The sequence below is a fragment of the Malurus melanocephalus genome, unplaced genomic scaffold, assembly GCF_030028575.1.
Source record: "Malurus melanocephalus ecotype Western Australia unplaced genomic scaffold, MMel_1.1 scaffold_506, whole genome shotgun sequence".
NCBI classification, from domain to species: domain Eukaryota; kingdom Metazoa; phylum Chordata; class Aves; order Passeriformes; family Maluridae; genus Malurus; species Malurus melanocephalus.
The window spans coordinates 470,705-484,900 of NW_026623738.1; the positions used below are offsets into that span (position 1 = coordinate 470,705).

Sequence of the window (14,196 nt, forward strand, 5' to 3'; positions counted from 1 at the left end):
GGTTCCTCCCGCACCCTTCGCTGCAGCAGACGCCCTCCTGCTTGCCGCGGGCGATCAATTCCCCGCAAGCCGGGGCGGGAGGGAGCGGGGGAGGCATCCGTCGTGGCTAAACCGCGCCCCGCGTGGGTTGTGAGCTAGAGACCCGAGCTGACGGTAAGGGGGAAGACGACCTCCCAGACAGGCTCTGCCGTGATTTCCGACGGCGCATCTCGGGGCGCATCTCGGCGGGGCTGCAGGCGGGCACCTCGGGGGGAAGGCGGGCGTGCTCCGGTGGCCGTTCCGCCGCGGGGGCGGGAGGCCTGACYCCTCTCTTGCAGCTGCGCCGCCGAGGAGCTATGGCTGAGGAACGCGCCGCCGCCGACTGGGAGATCGACGTGGAAAGCCTGGAAGGGGAGCCGGACGAGGCACCCAGCGCGCCGCGCAGCAGCACCGGCCCGGAGGACGAAGAAGAGGAGGAGGAAGGCGAAGAGGCGGCGGCGGCTCCGCGGCGGGGCGAACCGCGGAAGCTGAGCCGCACGCCCAAGTGCGCCCGGTGCCGCAACCACGGCGTGGTGTCGTGCTTGAAGGGACACAAGCGGTTCTGCCGCTGGCGMGACTGCCAGTGCGCCAACTGCCTGCTGGTGGTGGAGCGGCAGCGCGTCATGGCCGCCCAGGTGGCGCTCCGACGGCAGCAAGCCACCGAGGTGAGTGGGGACGGGACGGGACGGGACACGGCGGGACGGGACGGGACGGGACACGGCGGGACGGGACGGGACGGGCAGCCCCCGTCTGACGGCGCCGTCCGATCGCTCTCTTAGGACAAGAAGGGTCTGACGGGGAAACAAGCAAGTCTGGAGCGCAAAGCCGTCTACCAGCGGCACGTACGAACGCCCAGCCTCTTGGCCAAGAGCATCCTGGAAGGTAAGCGCATCTGCTGCCACTGCTGCCCGCTCTGCCCCAGCAGACCCGGAGCTCCCGTCCGAGGCGCGTCTGCTCAGGGACGCGTGTGAAATGCAGCGTCATGTACCGAAACAGGCGTTAAAGCGCGCCCCGCTGCCAGCGCCGAGCGACGGAGGCTCCTGTCCTTCGAGCCTGCAACCCATGTGGCAAAATTTCAATTCCTTGTCCCCTCTGCCCAAAATAATGCCTGAAATGCTCTCAACGGTAGTTGGAAATTTGAGAGTTACTGTTACAAGCTGGCAGTCTTTTTACAAGGCTACCCAGCAACGTTTTGCAGTGCAGGGTAATTTATTTGAAAGGCAATTTATTTGCGGGTATTTTTATCAGCAAACGAGTACATTAAATAATTTTTTCTTTTTATATGAACGCCTAATACAACAGGACCATTTTGACWTTATCAACAGTACGAGCTGTGTAATAAGCTGCTCAATCTTTTTGCTGTCCAAAATATTAACTGTGAAAGAATGACATTTTAAAGATAGGTATTTTAGTGAAAGGGTGTATTTTGTTCCCTACTCCCTTTTGGGATCGTGCTCATATTTGTTCCTATATCTGCTGTAATTACTTTCCAAACCGTATCCCTATAAATCATTATACTTCTCAATTCTATTTTTTTTTTCTGAAACAGAAGGCTCTTTTCTTTGCCTGTGCAGGCTTAATTAATATTTGGTTGTTTTGGAATTCTCTAATTTACATCTGCAGTTCACTCTTTTGAAAACACTTCTGTATTCTTTCCTCTAATTTATCTTAACTTTTTCTTTTCTCCTAGTTTTCCTTGGAATTTTCTACCATCTCTAGCAGTGTGTACATAGTGATTCATCTTTAGAAAACAGAAAAGACACCAGCTGTAGATATAGGTATCTTCCTTGGAAAAGGGGAAACCTGTGTGAGAGAAATGGGGGTGAAAACTGGTAAAACCCCGTTCTCCTGACTCATGTAAGTAGTTCCATTAATTCAATGGAATTACTTGTCTGGGTAGAACAAACAGGATAGAATGCTATCTGTTATATTAAATTAAGCCGGGTAGCTTGATTATGGAATAACTGGAAACTCCATTTCTATGTTTTATTGAAGTTATAGTTCAGAAGAAATAAAGTACTTGTATACTTTCTGTATGTGTTGAGTGAAAGGTTTATTCTCTCCTTAAGTCTCATGATGGAGTACCACATAATACATAATGCACAGCGGGGCTTTGCCTTTTTCTTTATTTTCTCCCTCCTAGATCTGTTCATTCGGAACTGCTTTTTAAAAAGTTACTGATCAGCTAGCTTTAAGGATACATGCCAAAAAGGCAGGGCTTGCTCATCTGTGCCGAGCAACTGAACGTGCCTGGTTGCTAAGTCTCTGTGTCCTGGGCACTTCTGTAGGAGCTGATGGTGACCAGGGTCTGTGGCTCAGTGCTTGGCAGGACTGGCTCAYGGAGCTGTTGTACAAGCACTGCTTCAATGTTTCTCTTGCATGGCTTCATTCCTAATGCTGCTTTGTTGTTTTAGGTTACCGTCCTATTCCATCAGACTCTTACCTGGGAGGGAATTCACCCTTGCCACCTCCTGTAAGTGACAGGATGAGAAAGAGACGAGCTTTTGCTGATAAAGAGCTGGAGAACATTATGCTAGAGAGAGAGTATAAAGAGAGAGAGATGATGGAAGCTACACAAGCWGCTGCCCTTTTCCTCCCTAACCGTATGGTGCGTGGAGCTGAATACAATTCATATAAAACAGCCTTCAACACTACTCAAATTGATCATCCAAACAAGGAATTTTCCAATTTTTTACCAACCTGCCTTGATCTAACGATGCAGTATTCAGGACCTAGCAACATGGAACTGATTTCTTCAAATGTCAGTGTAGCTACTACCTACAGGCAGTATCCCCTGCCTTCTAGGTTCTTAGTGTGGCCAAAATGTGGCCCCATTAGTGATGCTCTCCTCTACCAGCAATGCCTGTTAAATGCTACTGCTGTCCAAGCTCTCAAACCTGGGGCAGGTTGGGATGCCAAAGTCTCACAAAGTCAGGACTGTCCAAACACTGAGCATGACATCATGCCTCCAAAACTGGAAAATTCATTTGTTCTGACTCACACGCGAGACATTCAGCAACCACGTAATGAAATGCTGTGCCTTCATCAGGAAGCTCGTGAGAGGTCAGCTTTCTCTCCTCCCAAAAGGACTTTCTCCCAGATTTCTGATAAGGGTTCTCTGTCTCCTCAGGAACAGGCATTAAGCAAGATGAGCAAAAACAGTACCAAACCCCCTCCACCGCTCAAGTACAGTGCGTTTCAGACACTGTTCCATCAGACATTTCCTGACACTCCAACAGCAGAGTTGAGAATGTCATTTGTGAAGGAGACTTTTGAAGATGCTTCTAAGAAATACAGAGAGTGTGCTGCTAAAGAGAACCAAAAATACAAGTTTACTGCAGACAAATGTGCAAAAAACTTCTTTGGGGCCAAACAGGCTACAACAAAACTTTCAGCAACTGAGCCACTGTCATTTTCAGTTGAATCCATCCTTAAAAGACCTTCTTCTGCAGCTACTAATGTTTCTGAATGAATAAAATTGTACCTTCAGAGTAGAGAGTTTATAAGTTTTGCCTTCTGCAGAGTTGCTCCTGCATTCCTTATCTCTTAAAARATTTTTAAAGAGGAATTTCTGCAGGAAATGGTAACGATTTCTTTTCTTTCAAAATTATGTACATTAGTATGCATGTTTTCTGAAAAACAAATTTAATTTTTTTAAAATTGAAATCGCTTGTACAGACTGTAAAGTGTTGTTATTTTAAGCAGCACTTCAAACTATTCAATAAAATGAGTTAACTTACAAGAATAGACTGATCTGTCTCTTGTCTCCAGCTTCTCTCAGGCAAGTATGCCCTACTTTTAAAATACACTTTTTATTTTATCTGCCATTATGAGGTACTTACTACTTAGGTTGCTGGGTTAAGTAGTCCTTTCTGCTTTGAACCTCCAGATGCAGTGCATGCAAGCTAGTGTGAATTCACAAAAATTTTTATTTACTTAAGTGAGGTTTGTGCCTTTCAGATTCCACGTSCCTTTCTGATTCTGAAGAGGAGTGCATGCTAACATAAAAGACTAGTCTATTCCACGCCTCTTAATAAGAGCTTCTGTTACTAAAGTGGGAGAGTTACTAGATAGGCTTTGAGGGGAATGGCTCAGGTGAGCTTTTGAATAAAAAAATCCGCATTTTTTGAAGTTCAGTTTTTGAATAAAAAGCCTGCTTTTTCAAATTAATTTTAAATTTTTTTAAATGTTCAATTTACTTTACTTTGAATTTCYGTCCCCTCAGATGCTTCTGAGAACATTTTACTTTTGACCAGCAAGAGCCTGATATTCTTGTTTTGTAGTAATTGAAATGACCTTCAAGCTGTAAAAATKATGCACAAAATCATAACTGTTAATGAAAATCAAGTAATGGTCTCTCAGTTTTATAATCCCCTGTTTGTGTACAGGTATGGCAGAAATAAAGCAGAATAACCAATAGAATTTATCTGAGTACTGGAATAGCGTTAGGGTTATAGGAAATGGCATTGCTAGATCTCGATTATGACAGAGCTTGAAGCTTTCTAARTTAGTGACTTTGTAAGTTTTCTCCTTTATGTTGCTGCTAGCACATTTAGTGCTAACAGGTAATCCCTTGGTTACTTTGCTTCCTAAACACTTTAATCCTGCAGACAGTGCCCGTCCAATTTAARGGAGTTGATGTTTGTTCTTAATTTTCATGGTTTTCTAGGGACAATTTCTGTTTGGTATTTGTGAACAGAATTAAGTATTTTCTAATTTTATTACACTCCCTGCACAGGTTAATCGCTTATTTTGCCTGTGAATTCCTGTTTCTGTAATTAAATAATTTCCCTAAGTGTTTAGTGTTTCTRTTGGCAGTGCTGTTGCAGAATAGCAGGACCTTTTTCGTGTGTGGGAGGAGTCATCTGTCCTGAATGCTTTTCTAAATCATTTTGGTAAAGCAACACACAGGTTGGAGAAAACACATTTTACATAATGTGTACATTTTTACATTGCACATCTTAAAAATCATTAAAAGATTTTATGTCAGGAATGTAAAAAAAATTGTAATTTAAAAGCATCTTGGGCTCTAGCTAAAGTTTTACTTTTCAAAAGAATTCRTACCAACATTTTCTGAGTGAAAAATAAGTTTCAAATTTTCTCAAAGCCTGTCCTTTATCCAGTTACCATTAGAGGGAGTTTTAACTTGCTTGAGCTGAATCTGCTTGGTAATCTATTTAGCAGTCAGACAAAGTTAAGCAGCTTTTCCCTGGAATAAAGGGAGAGAAATCCTTCATAATTCATATTYGTTTGCTTTCACCACTGCTTCCTTCTTTGGCTTAGTTGAACATTAAATGTTAACAAGGGGGTTTAATTTAAGCAGGGCCTCCCTTGTTCTTAAAAATATGATTTGTTTTGGTTTTTGAGCTGCTGTTATACACTTGGATCGCAGATGAAAGGAAGTTCAACAGTCTGTGTACTGAACCAATATCAGATACTGGAATTAGTCCTGCATAAATATTTTTTTTGCCTGACAGTGTGTGCATCTAACATTGTTCAATTTTACATCTGAAATATTTTTCCAGGAAATCACTTGTCTCTATTTACGTCCTAATAAAAATGACCAGAAAACCAAAGCCTTCTGACAGGCTGGTACCTCTTGAACTTTTTAAGAAAGAAATTGAACTGAAAAAATGTGTTTGTGTATCAGTGATATTTATTTTTACACACAGATATCATGGTTTAACCCCAGCTGGCAAGTAAGTGCCAGGCAGCTGCTCAGTCACTCCCCCMCCCTCTTCATGGTGGAGATGAGAATCAGAAAAAAAGTAAAGCTCATGGATCCAGATAAGAASAGTTTAATAATTGAAACAAAATAAAAYATAATAAMTGTAACAACAACTATTCTTTAACAGTTGTAATRTCATAGTAATGAAAAGGAGAGAGACAGAGGAATAAAACTGAGGAGGAACAGGTTGCTTGCCACCCACTGACCCATCAGGCTGTTCCCAGCAAAAACCAGCTACTGGGCATGACATTCAGTGGTGTGGAATGGCCCTTTGGCAGTTTGGGTCAGTTGCCCAGGCCATGCACCCTTGTGGATTCTGGTGAACCTGCTCAAAGCCAGAGCATGAGACACTGAAAAGTCCTTGATTTTGGGGAAAGACTACTGAGCAGAAAYTAAAACAWTGGTRTGTTATCAACATTATTCTCATACTAAAATCAAAAAAGWGCACTGTACCAGCTACTGAAAAGAAAATTAACTATTGCCCCAGCCAAACCCGGGCCAACATTATTCTCATACTAAAATTAAAAAAAAAGCATCATACCAGCTATGAAAAGAAAATTAACTATTGCCCCAGCCAAACCCGGGACAACACAGCCTTATATATAATAGTTGTATGCCCCAGACTTTTTACTCAAATCCCAGACATACAGAAAATGAGTGACATTTCTTTTACTGTTTGGAAAACAATGAGATGAAACTTGGAAGAATTGTTTTCTTTGATAACAAACAAGTGCCACTGAAGTCAGCATTTGGCTACCCTTTCTTATTGTCACTTGCTCATGTCTTGCTTTGGTTCCATAACATCATGCTGTACTTAGCTTTCTTTTCTTTCATAGACCCTGCACCCTGCTTCTCATTCATCTTGAAAGCTTTTTGCATCCAGATGTTTTTTTCCCTTTCCTTTATTAAAAGTGTGTATTAAGTCTACTACTCATGGAGAGGATGATTAGTAGCTTGAGCAAGATAGCATCTATTCAGACAGCATGTGATTTTCCTCACACACTTTTGGAGTGGTTGTATAGCACTCTTTCCTCTTTAAGGCATAAGCTTCTCTGGAGCAGAAGTATCCAACTGTCTGCATCTGCTGGTGCAGCTGTGCAACCTCATGGAAAAGAGGAGAAGCCTTTACTCTGAAACTGACTAGTGCTTACTGCAAGCAACTGTGTTACTGGCAGTAAGTCAGCTGTTAAAATATCTTACGGTCCTGTATGCTCTCTGTTTCTTAAATATGATTTCTGTGGCATTTTTTGGTTGTGTGAATGCCTGTATCTCCTGCACAGTGCAACTTGAGTACGAGATTCACATTTGTGCTGTAGTTATGGGCATCAGGTTCCATTTCTTTTCTGATCCTCTTCTGACCACAGGTTTTTTCATGTGATGGTGGAACCTGCCTCTTGGGAAGTTCAACTTTTGGGGTTGGGACAGGAGGCCAAGAACCTCTGCTGGCTGAGGATCACAAAACTGTTGTGGAAATAGTATGAAGGACAATTTTTCACTAGGTCTGCAAAACAGCATGCCTGGGTGATGGCATAGTCAGAGAAAACCAACAACTTTTTGGAAGTACTGCATGCTGAGACAAAAATTTGTATAGGTGCATTGAGGTGCACAAATGAAGAAGAACTCAGAGTTAATAACAACCCAGGCAGTGCCTAGCTTATTGCCTSGCCTTGTTCCCCTGAAAAGCAAAGCAAAAGCATCTTGGCATCTTTAATGTGAGAGCAATCCCTGAACATACTGAATTCTGGAGCTTGACTCCAAATTTCAGAAGTGGGCTTCTGAAGGTGGGTGCTAGGACCCTTCCTTGGCAAGGAAAACACTTAACCTCAGTGTTTCAGTGTGCCAGTGTTGGAATGGCAGATGTCAGGCTGCCCCAGGGASGTAAAGGAGAAACAGCAGCTTTCTGCAGTGCTTGGGCAGGAGTGGGTTCAGATGGAGAAGAGAGAGATCATTGACAGCTGCTGCAGTGACAGTGCTTGTCCCTCATAAAAACTCTGCACATGAAAACTGAGATGGGGGCTGTGGAAGGTAGGGGGAGAGTCCCAGCTCAATAGGGTGGTTTGCCAGCTTTCTCTCAGGTGCTGGCTTCTCAGGGGTGACTGTGCTTGCGCTGATGTCTCACACAGAGTCTGCCTTAAAATTGTCCTTTGTCTTAGTTGTCTTTGAAGCAGCAGGTTGAGATGCTGTGCTTGAGGAATATCAAGGCAAGATGATGTAATTCAGCTGGTGTCAAGACTCAAAACCTGTGAAACAAGTGGAATGCCTTTGCATTCTGTCCTTAGAATAAGATAGCCCTGTGCTGTCTGCTTGTCCTTCTGCTATGACCAAGACCTCTCTGGGTTTCACAGTCTRAGCTCCTCATCTCCTTGAGGTCATAAAAGCAAATCACTTTTTGGCCAGCTGTGAAGGAGCAAGTCTTTGTATAGTTAACAGCTCTGGAGCCTAAATATTAACCAGATCCTGGCTGTCATTGTTCAGGAATTAGAGAATTTGACACTGGCTCTATTTCTTTATTTTTTTTTTCTTTATTTTGTAAAACAGGGGTGGTATGTTCTCATTTTGGCCAGCATGACCAAACTTTTCAGTTTCTGCACCAAACACTTCCCATTYGGCCAACCATGATGCGAAAGCCAGCACCAGGAGTCATTGCCCGTCATATGTGAAATCCTCAGTGTATCACTGAGTTTCATCTTTGAATTTCTGCCAGCTGAACAGAATAAAGTACATGTAATGACTCCTTTAACTCAGATAGCAGTGATCAGCCATTTTCTGTTTGCTTGCATTGAAACAAGTGGCTTGTTCAAGAAGACCTCCTGAGGGAGCAAGTGTGGGCAGGTGGAAATCAGTGACAGGAATGTCAGTGTGACTGGAGACACAGGAACCAGTCAGTGTTTTATGGGAGGAAGCATCCCTCTTGATGAAAATACTTTCACAGTGACCAACAGTAAAAAAAAGGAGTGGTTCCTCATATTCAGTTGTGTTGAGATATGATGTTGGAAGAATCGGAAAAATGAAAATTTACATTGGAAAAGGGCAATGCCYCTTTCCCCATTTTTATAAATAATAGTTTCCACCTAGGTAAAAGCAAAAAAAGGGCCTACATAAGCCGACAGAAGCACAGTAAGATATGYACTCGTCCATGCAAGACAGAATCTGGAAATAATATTAGAAGAGATAGCAAGGTTTTAGGATTTTGCAGTCTCATTGGTTGACARCCTCTCCATCTATACCTTCCTGCATTTGGTCAAATCTGGGCTTAAACTAGGTACTAGATTTTTTACTMCTTCCTTGTCATTTCAGTTGGGCAGAAAACAGGTACATTGAACTGCTACCATGTGTGCAATGCAGTTTTATTATTTGTATCTAAAGAGCTAATAGTGGCACCCATGGCACCCTTCCTGGTTTTCATCTACCCACAGAATCTCCTTCATGAGTTGGTCATGGCCAGTCTCCCCTTTCTAAAGTTGGACAGAAGACATGGGTGAACTGTCCACCTTCAGAGCTGGCTTGCTTCTGGGTTGTGAAAATCCCACTGGGAGCTGGTCTTCTGTGGAAAGATGTAAGTAGTCATGGAATTGTTGGAATATAGATTTAGAAAGACAAGAACTAGGTACACACAGAGAAAAATAAAATCTTAGTGTAAACTATGTATGGCTAAATCCAACCCTTTCAGGAAATTTTAGACAGCAGCAGCATCTGTGAATGGTGAACTGAAAAAATCATCAGAAGACCTTAGCAAATGTCTTGGAGATGACAAATATACAGGAGCCTTAGACATTAACCCATGTGCGAAACCACTTGTATTGAATCTTTCACTTAATTCRGAAACTTTGCTTACACTTACTATCATTTCAGCTGTCCTTGTTCTGTGGAGCAGTRCTATTTCCTCTAGTATGTCCTCAAACTGAATAGTTGGAACTTAGTGCAGTGTGATAGAGCTGCAGGGTAGAACAGTGGTGGCATACAGGCTGGGTGGCAGCTCTGGGACCGAGCGCCACTCCTGTCCACAGTGGGTTGCTCAGGGCTACATTTGTACTGGATCCAAGTTTTCTTTAAGGCTGGAGACTCCACAGCCTCCCTGGGTATCCTGTTCCAGTGTCTGAGCACCTGCATAAGAGAAACGATTTTTTGATTTAGGTGGAAATTCCTGTACCCCAGAATGTGCCAGTTGTCTCTATCCCTCTCCTGGAATAGAGGTCCCGGACACTCTGTCAGGTCTGTGTTGTTTGCTCCTCTGTGCATYCACAGTGATAAGGTCGCCTGAGCTTTCTTTTCTCTAGGCTCTTTAGACCTTTCCTGATATGAGAGAAGCTCCAGTGTCTCACCAATCTTCAAGGCACCTTTGCTGAACACGCTCCAGTCTGTTCTTTCGCACTGAAGCATCCAGCAGTGACACCGTACTCCAGATGTGTCTCACAGGGCTGGGTAGAGAGGAGGGATCAGTTCCCTCTGGGAGCTGGCAGTGCTGCCAAATGCAGACCAGGATGCTCTTGGACATACATGACAAAGAACACATTGCTGTCTTCTGGTCAATTTGGTCACCCTGACTTAGGACATGTCATGAAGGACTTGCATTTCCCAAAACTTCTGTCATTTTCACTGGAATCAAAGAAATACTCCTTAAATCAATGCATACTAGGTTCATGATGAGCATTGATTCTTGCAAGAGCAAGAGGAAACTACTCCCTGTGATTTTACTGCAAGATCTGAAAGGAAAATWAGAAAAGGAATAGTTGTGAAGTTCTAAAAGCATAGCATCGACCATACTGCACCTGCACCTAAGAAAACTTGAGAGGTTTAGAGTGATGCTAAAGCTTCACCTTGGGCTCAAGATGAAGTAGTTGTGTTAAAGCACAACTAAAAAGCTTTATGCTAGGAAATTCCCTCAGCTTCAAACACAACGTCCACCCTGTCTCTCACTTTGTCATTCCATATTTCCATCTTTTATGAACAGACAGAGAAAACAGGAGTCATAGTTCAAAATTATTTCCATTCTCTCTCTGGCAAACTGGTCTAGGATTTGAGCTCAGGAAGACAGGTTTTGCATGGAAATTTCTTTGCCATCGGTCTGCCTCTAGGATGTGCACAGAGAAATGTGATATCTTGGTCACTTTGGAAATGGTCTCTGTACRGTACAAGGGTTCGGGAGAAAACCAGACCAAAGCTGACAAGAGGGACTTTCCCTTGTGGCTGGTGGGTGACCCAGCCTGACTTCCACCTTCTTCCTGGCCTTTGAGAAAGTAGGGGATGGCAACAGGGCCTTGCTAGTGGTCCAGCACCTGCACACTTTTCATGGTGCCTGCCCCAGCCTGGGCATTGAGAGCACAGCCACAACCTGAGTGCCAGCCTGGCTGCAGGGGGACAGCCAGCTSCTGCCACAGCTGGTGCATGGATGGCAGCCAGTTTTGGATCATGCTGGTGGAGATTTTTCAGTCAAAACCTTTCATTTTTTTCAGACACTGGATCATCGCCTCCATGCAAAGCCACTTTCTTACAAAGATTCTGTGTCCTGCATGAGCAGGCATTCTGGACTAACAACTTGCAGATGTAGCAGTGAGGGAGCATGCTCTGCTGGATATGGAGGCTTTAGTGAGAGGATCTGCAATGCAAAGAAGTGAGAAGAAAAAGGGTTTTGGGATAAAATTCATCTTCAGTCCATTAAATTACCTGCTCAGAATTAGAGGAGAGCAGCTCAGAGACTTTGAACTAAGAAAAATTGAGAGTAAAGTCATGGGGCAGGGAGCATTATTTGCAATAATTTAACTCAAAGCCATGATGGTTTAGCTTACCAAAAAAGGGTTTGTGTCTAACAGAGGATATGAGCAGGAGGTTATGCTGAGTGCATGATCTTCTGTAATTTATGGCATCCAGTTACAAGTCCAGGCTCACAGAAAGGAAAGCATACATATGTTAACAACAGGGTCCTTGTAGCAGAGTCTTAATTCAGCTTCTGGTGTTACTCCCAAGCAGAAACAGGGTCCTTGTAGCAGTGTCTTAATTCAACTTCTGGTGTTACTCTCAAGCAGTGTGCTCAGAAATGTCTTGTTTGTGGGAGCAAGGTGGGAAGGGGAAGGGGTAACCTCTGCAATGTTTTAATAAAAGACAGGTGATCTTTGCACCTCTTACTGCTCACTGGAYGACAGCAGACCCTTCAGCTCTAAAGCACACCACTGGTTGAATTGGCTTAATACCATTCCAGCAGACACACAAGAATGGAAGATTGGTGAGCRTTTTCTTAGCTGGTTCTGCTTTAGTTTTTGCTTTGACACCTGCAGATTCAAACCAAACGTTTGCTCAAGACACACATTGGTTGAAGCCAGGGTCATGACAGAAGGATGTCTTTGAGTTGAATTCTCTGTAACACAGCTCCTAAAAATAGGGCTCCSTTTTACGAGTTTTTCCCCTGGCATGGAGATATCCGTATGGTGTGCGCTCTTTATCCAACATACTATGTCTGTGAAACTTGTTCAATTTGCTCTCCTTGACAGTGCTGCCATCTGCAAATAAACTGAAATGGTTTCCAAAGGGAAGCAAAGTAGATGCAAAATGTTTGGAGAAACTGTGTTAAAACCACATTTGTTCTCATGTGTTTTCCCTGTCATCCTCTCCCATGCATTTAATCCAAGGTACCTTCCTAATCKACTTCCCTTCCTGTCACACACGGTATTTCCTTCTGTCCAGGACATGCCGGTGACTCYTCCAACATGAATGCTTGGTTCCTCRCTTCCCTTTACAAGTGGCAGCAGTTGAGTTTTCAACACTACTTTTATTCTTAGGATTGGGCTCCTCTGCTACAAAGCAGYCTGCTCAGGAGTGACTTGTAAAACTTTCTACAAAGCAACCAGGTCATCATGCTTCTGCAGAAGCTGCAAAACAAAGAATAATATCTCCTACAACTGCAAAATACCACATGTGSATGAGGATAATCCCTTCATTGGGCTCTGAACACAGAGTCCCAACAAAGAGTTATCATAAAACCATGAGATGTCCCTGAATACTGGATTTTTCATTTGGGAATATGAAAAACCTGAAAAATGTGTAAAATGAAAATCACATGTACTGCAAAGCAGATCCATAGTGCTGGAAGCTGGTAACATCTGAAAGTGAGTAGGCAAAACTGACACATGAAGATGTGCTCTGAGCCAATTTACAGCAAAGGGTAAAGATCATACTGCATCTGAGTCTAAACAGGGTAGGTACTACTCCCTAGAGATTATACATCCAGAGAGTCTCTTGTGTACTGATTATACCAGAAAATGTATGGAATATATTACAACCGMGGATGTTCCTCTGACATGCTATTTCAGAAAACACCATGAGAGCAGGACAAAATATAGGCTCAGTCTTTCAACTTGTAGCCATAATTGTCCCAATTTCCCCATTTTCCCAACTGCTGTCAAGGTTGAAGCAGAGATGTTTATGAGATGTTTATCTTCACACAGCCACTTGCTAGAAGACCTTAGTATCCTGACATAATGMAGGTTTTCAGCAGCAGCTTTTTCAAGGCTTTCTGGTTCTTGTATGGACTTAACAGCTGAGCCCAGAAGGTGGATCTCCAATGCCTGTATGGTGCATTCTGCAGTTGCTTGTTGTGCTTGCTTAAATAGAAATCATTATCTTCAGCTCTTGTGCTGTTGGTTTGCTCAAGAGCTTCCAAATATGGCTTAAATATTCAAAGAAAAAAAAAAAAAAAGAAAAGACTAAGTTCTACGTCTGATATTTTGTTAAGCAGCTGATCTGATTTTCTGATTAATTCCTTCCTACATTTTTTCTGAACCRTTCTCTCCTGGCTGTTGTTTTTTATGGAGGAAATGTGTTCCTGTGTTAAGCAAATACAACTACAAAGTTTGGGAGATTAAAACCACGAGGCAAAAAGCTGAGGTACATGCAGAAACTTGGACTTGAARTTCAGAGAAAATGAAGGCCATCTGCTGTGCCAGCCATCTTACTGCTAAAAATGTCTGTGAAAAGATGATACAGTGAACAATGGGGCTGATGTTTGCAAGGCCAGAAATAACTCTGTGTTCAGCAAATGCCAGTGACAGTACCTGCATGTAAGACAAAGTCAGCTAACTTCTACCAAGTCTTCATTGGAGAACAYTTGTACTGGAAATATTTGCCTGTTAAATTCTTCAAGAGTTTCAATTGCTGAACAAAATATGTTGTTGGTGTGGAAATGATCATATTTTCCAGCACTGTTTGGCAAGTCCTTGCTTTGAGAGGAAGACTGGTGACCATTAAAAAGGAGGGAGAAGTAAAAACAGGCCATCTGCTCCTAAGAAAAGGGAAGAGCAATTCTAAAGGAGCTGTCAGTGGTCCCCTTTGGTCTCTGCCACCTGAAGTGTTTAAATTCATGGACCTAAGGAGAATCTAGTGTGATAAAATATGGGCCCACCAAGATGWATTGCATATTCTTAAGGAAATCTTTTACCCAGGATAAGAATTGCATCTTA

At 43.1% G+C, this 14,196-nt stretch overlaps 1 protein-coding gene across 1 annotated transcript; it reads left to right on the forward strand.

The window, feature by feature from the left end:
- Positions 1–335: 335 nt before the first annotated feature.
- DMRT2 (doublesex and mab-3 related transcription factor 2) lies at positions 336–3,490 on the forward strand. The gene is made up of 3 exons (XM_057381363.1): positions 336–683; positions 798–900; positions 2,433–3,490. The coding sequence occupies exons 1-3, from the start codon at positions 336–338 to the stop codon at positions 3,488–3,490; spliced, it is 1,509 nt and encodes a 502-aa protein (XP_057237346.1).
- The last annotated feature ends 10,706 nt before the right edge of the window (positions 3,491–14,196 follow it).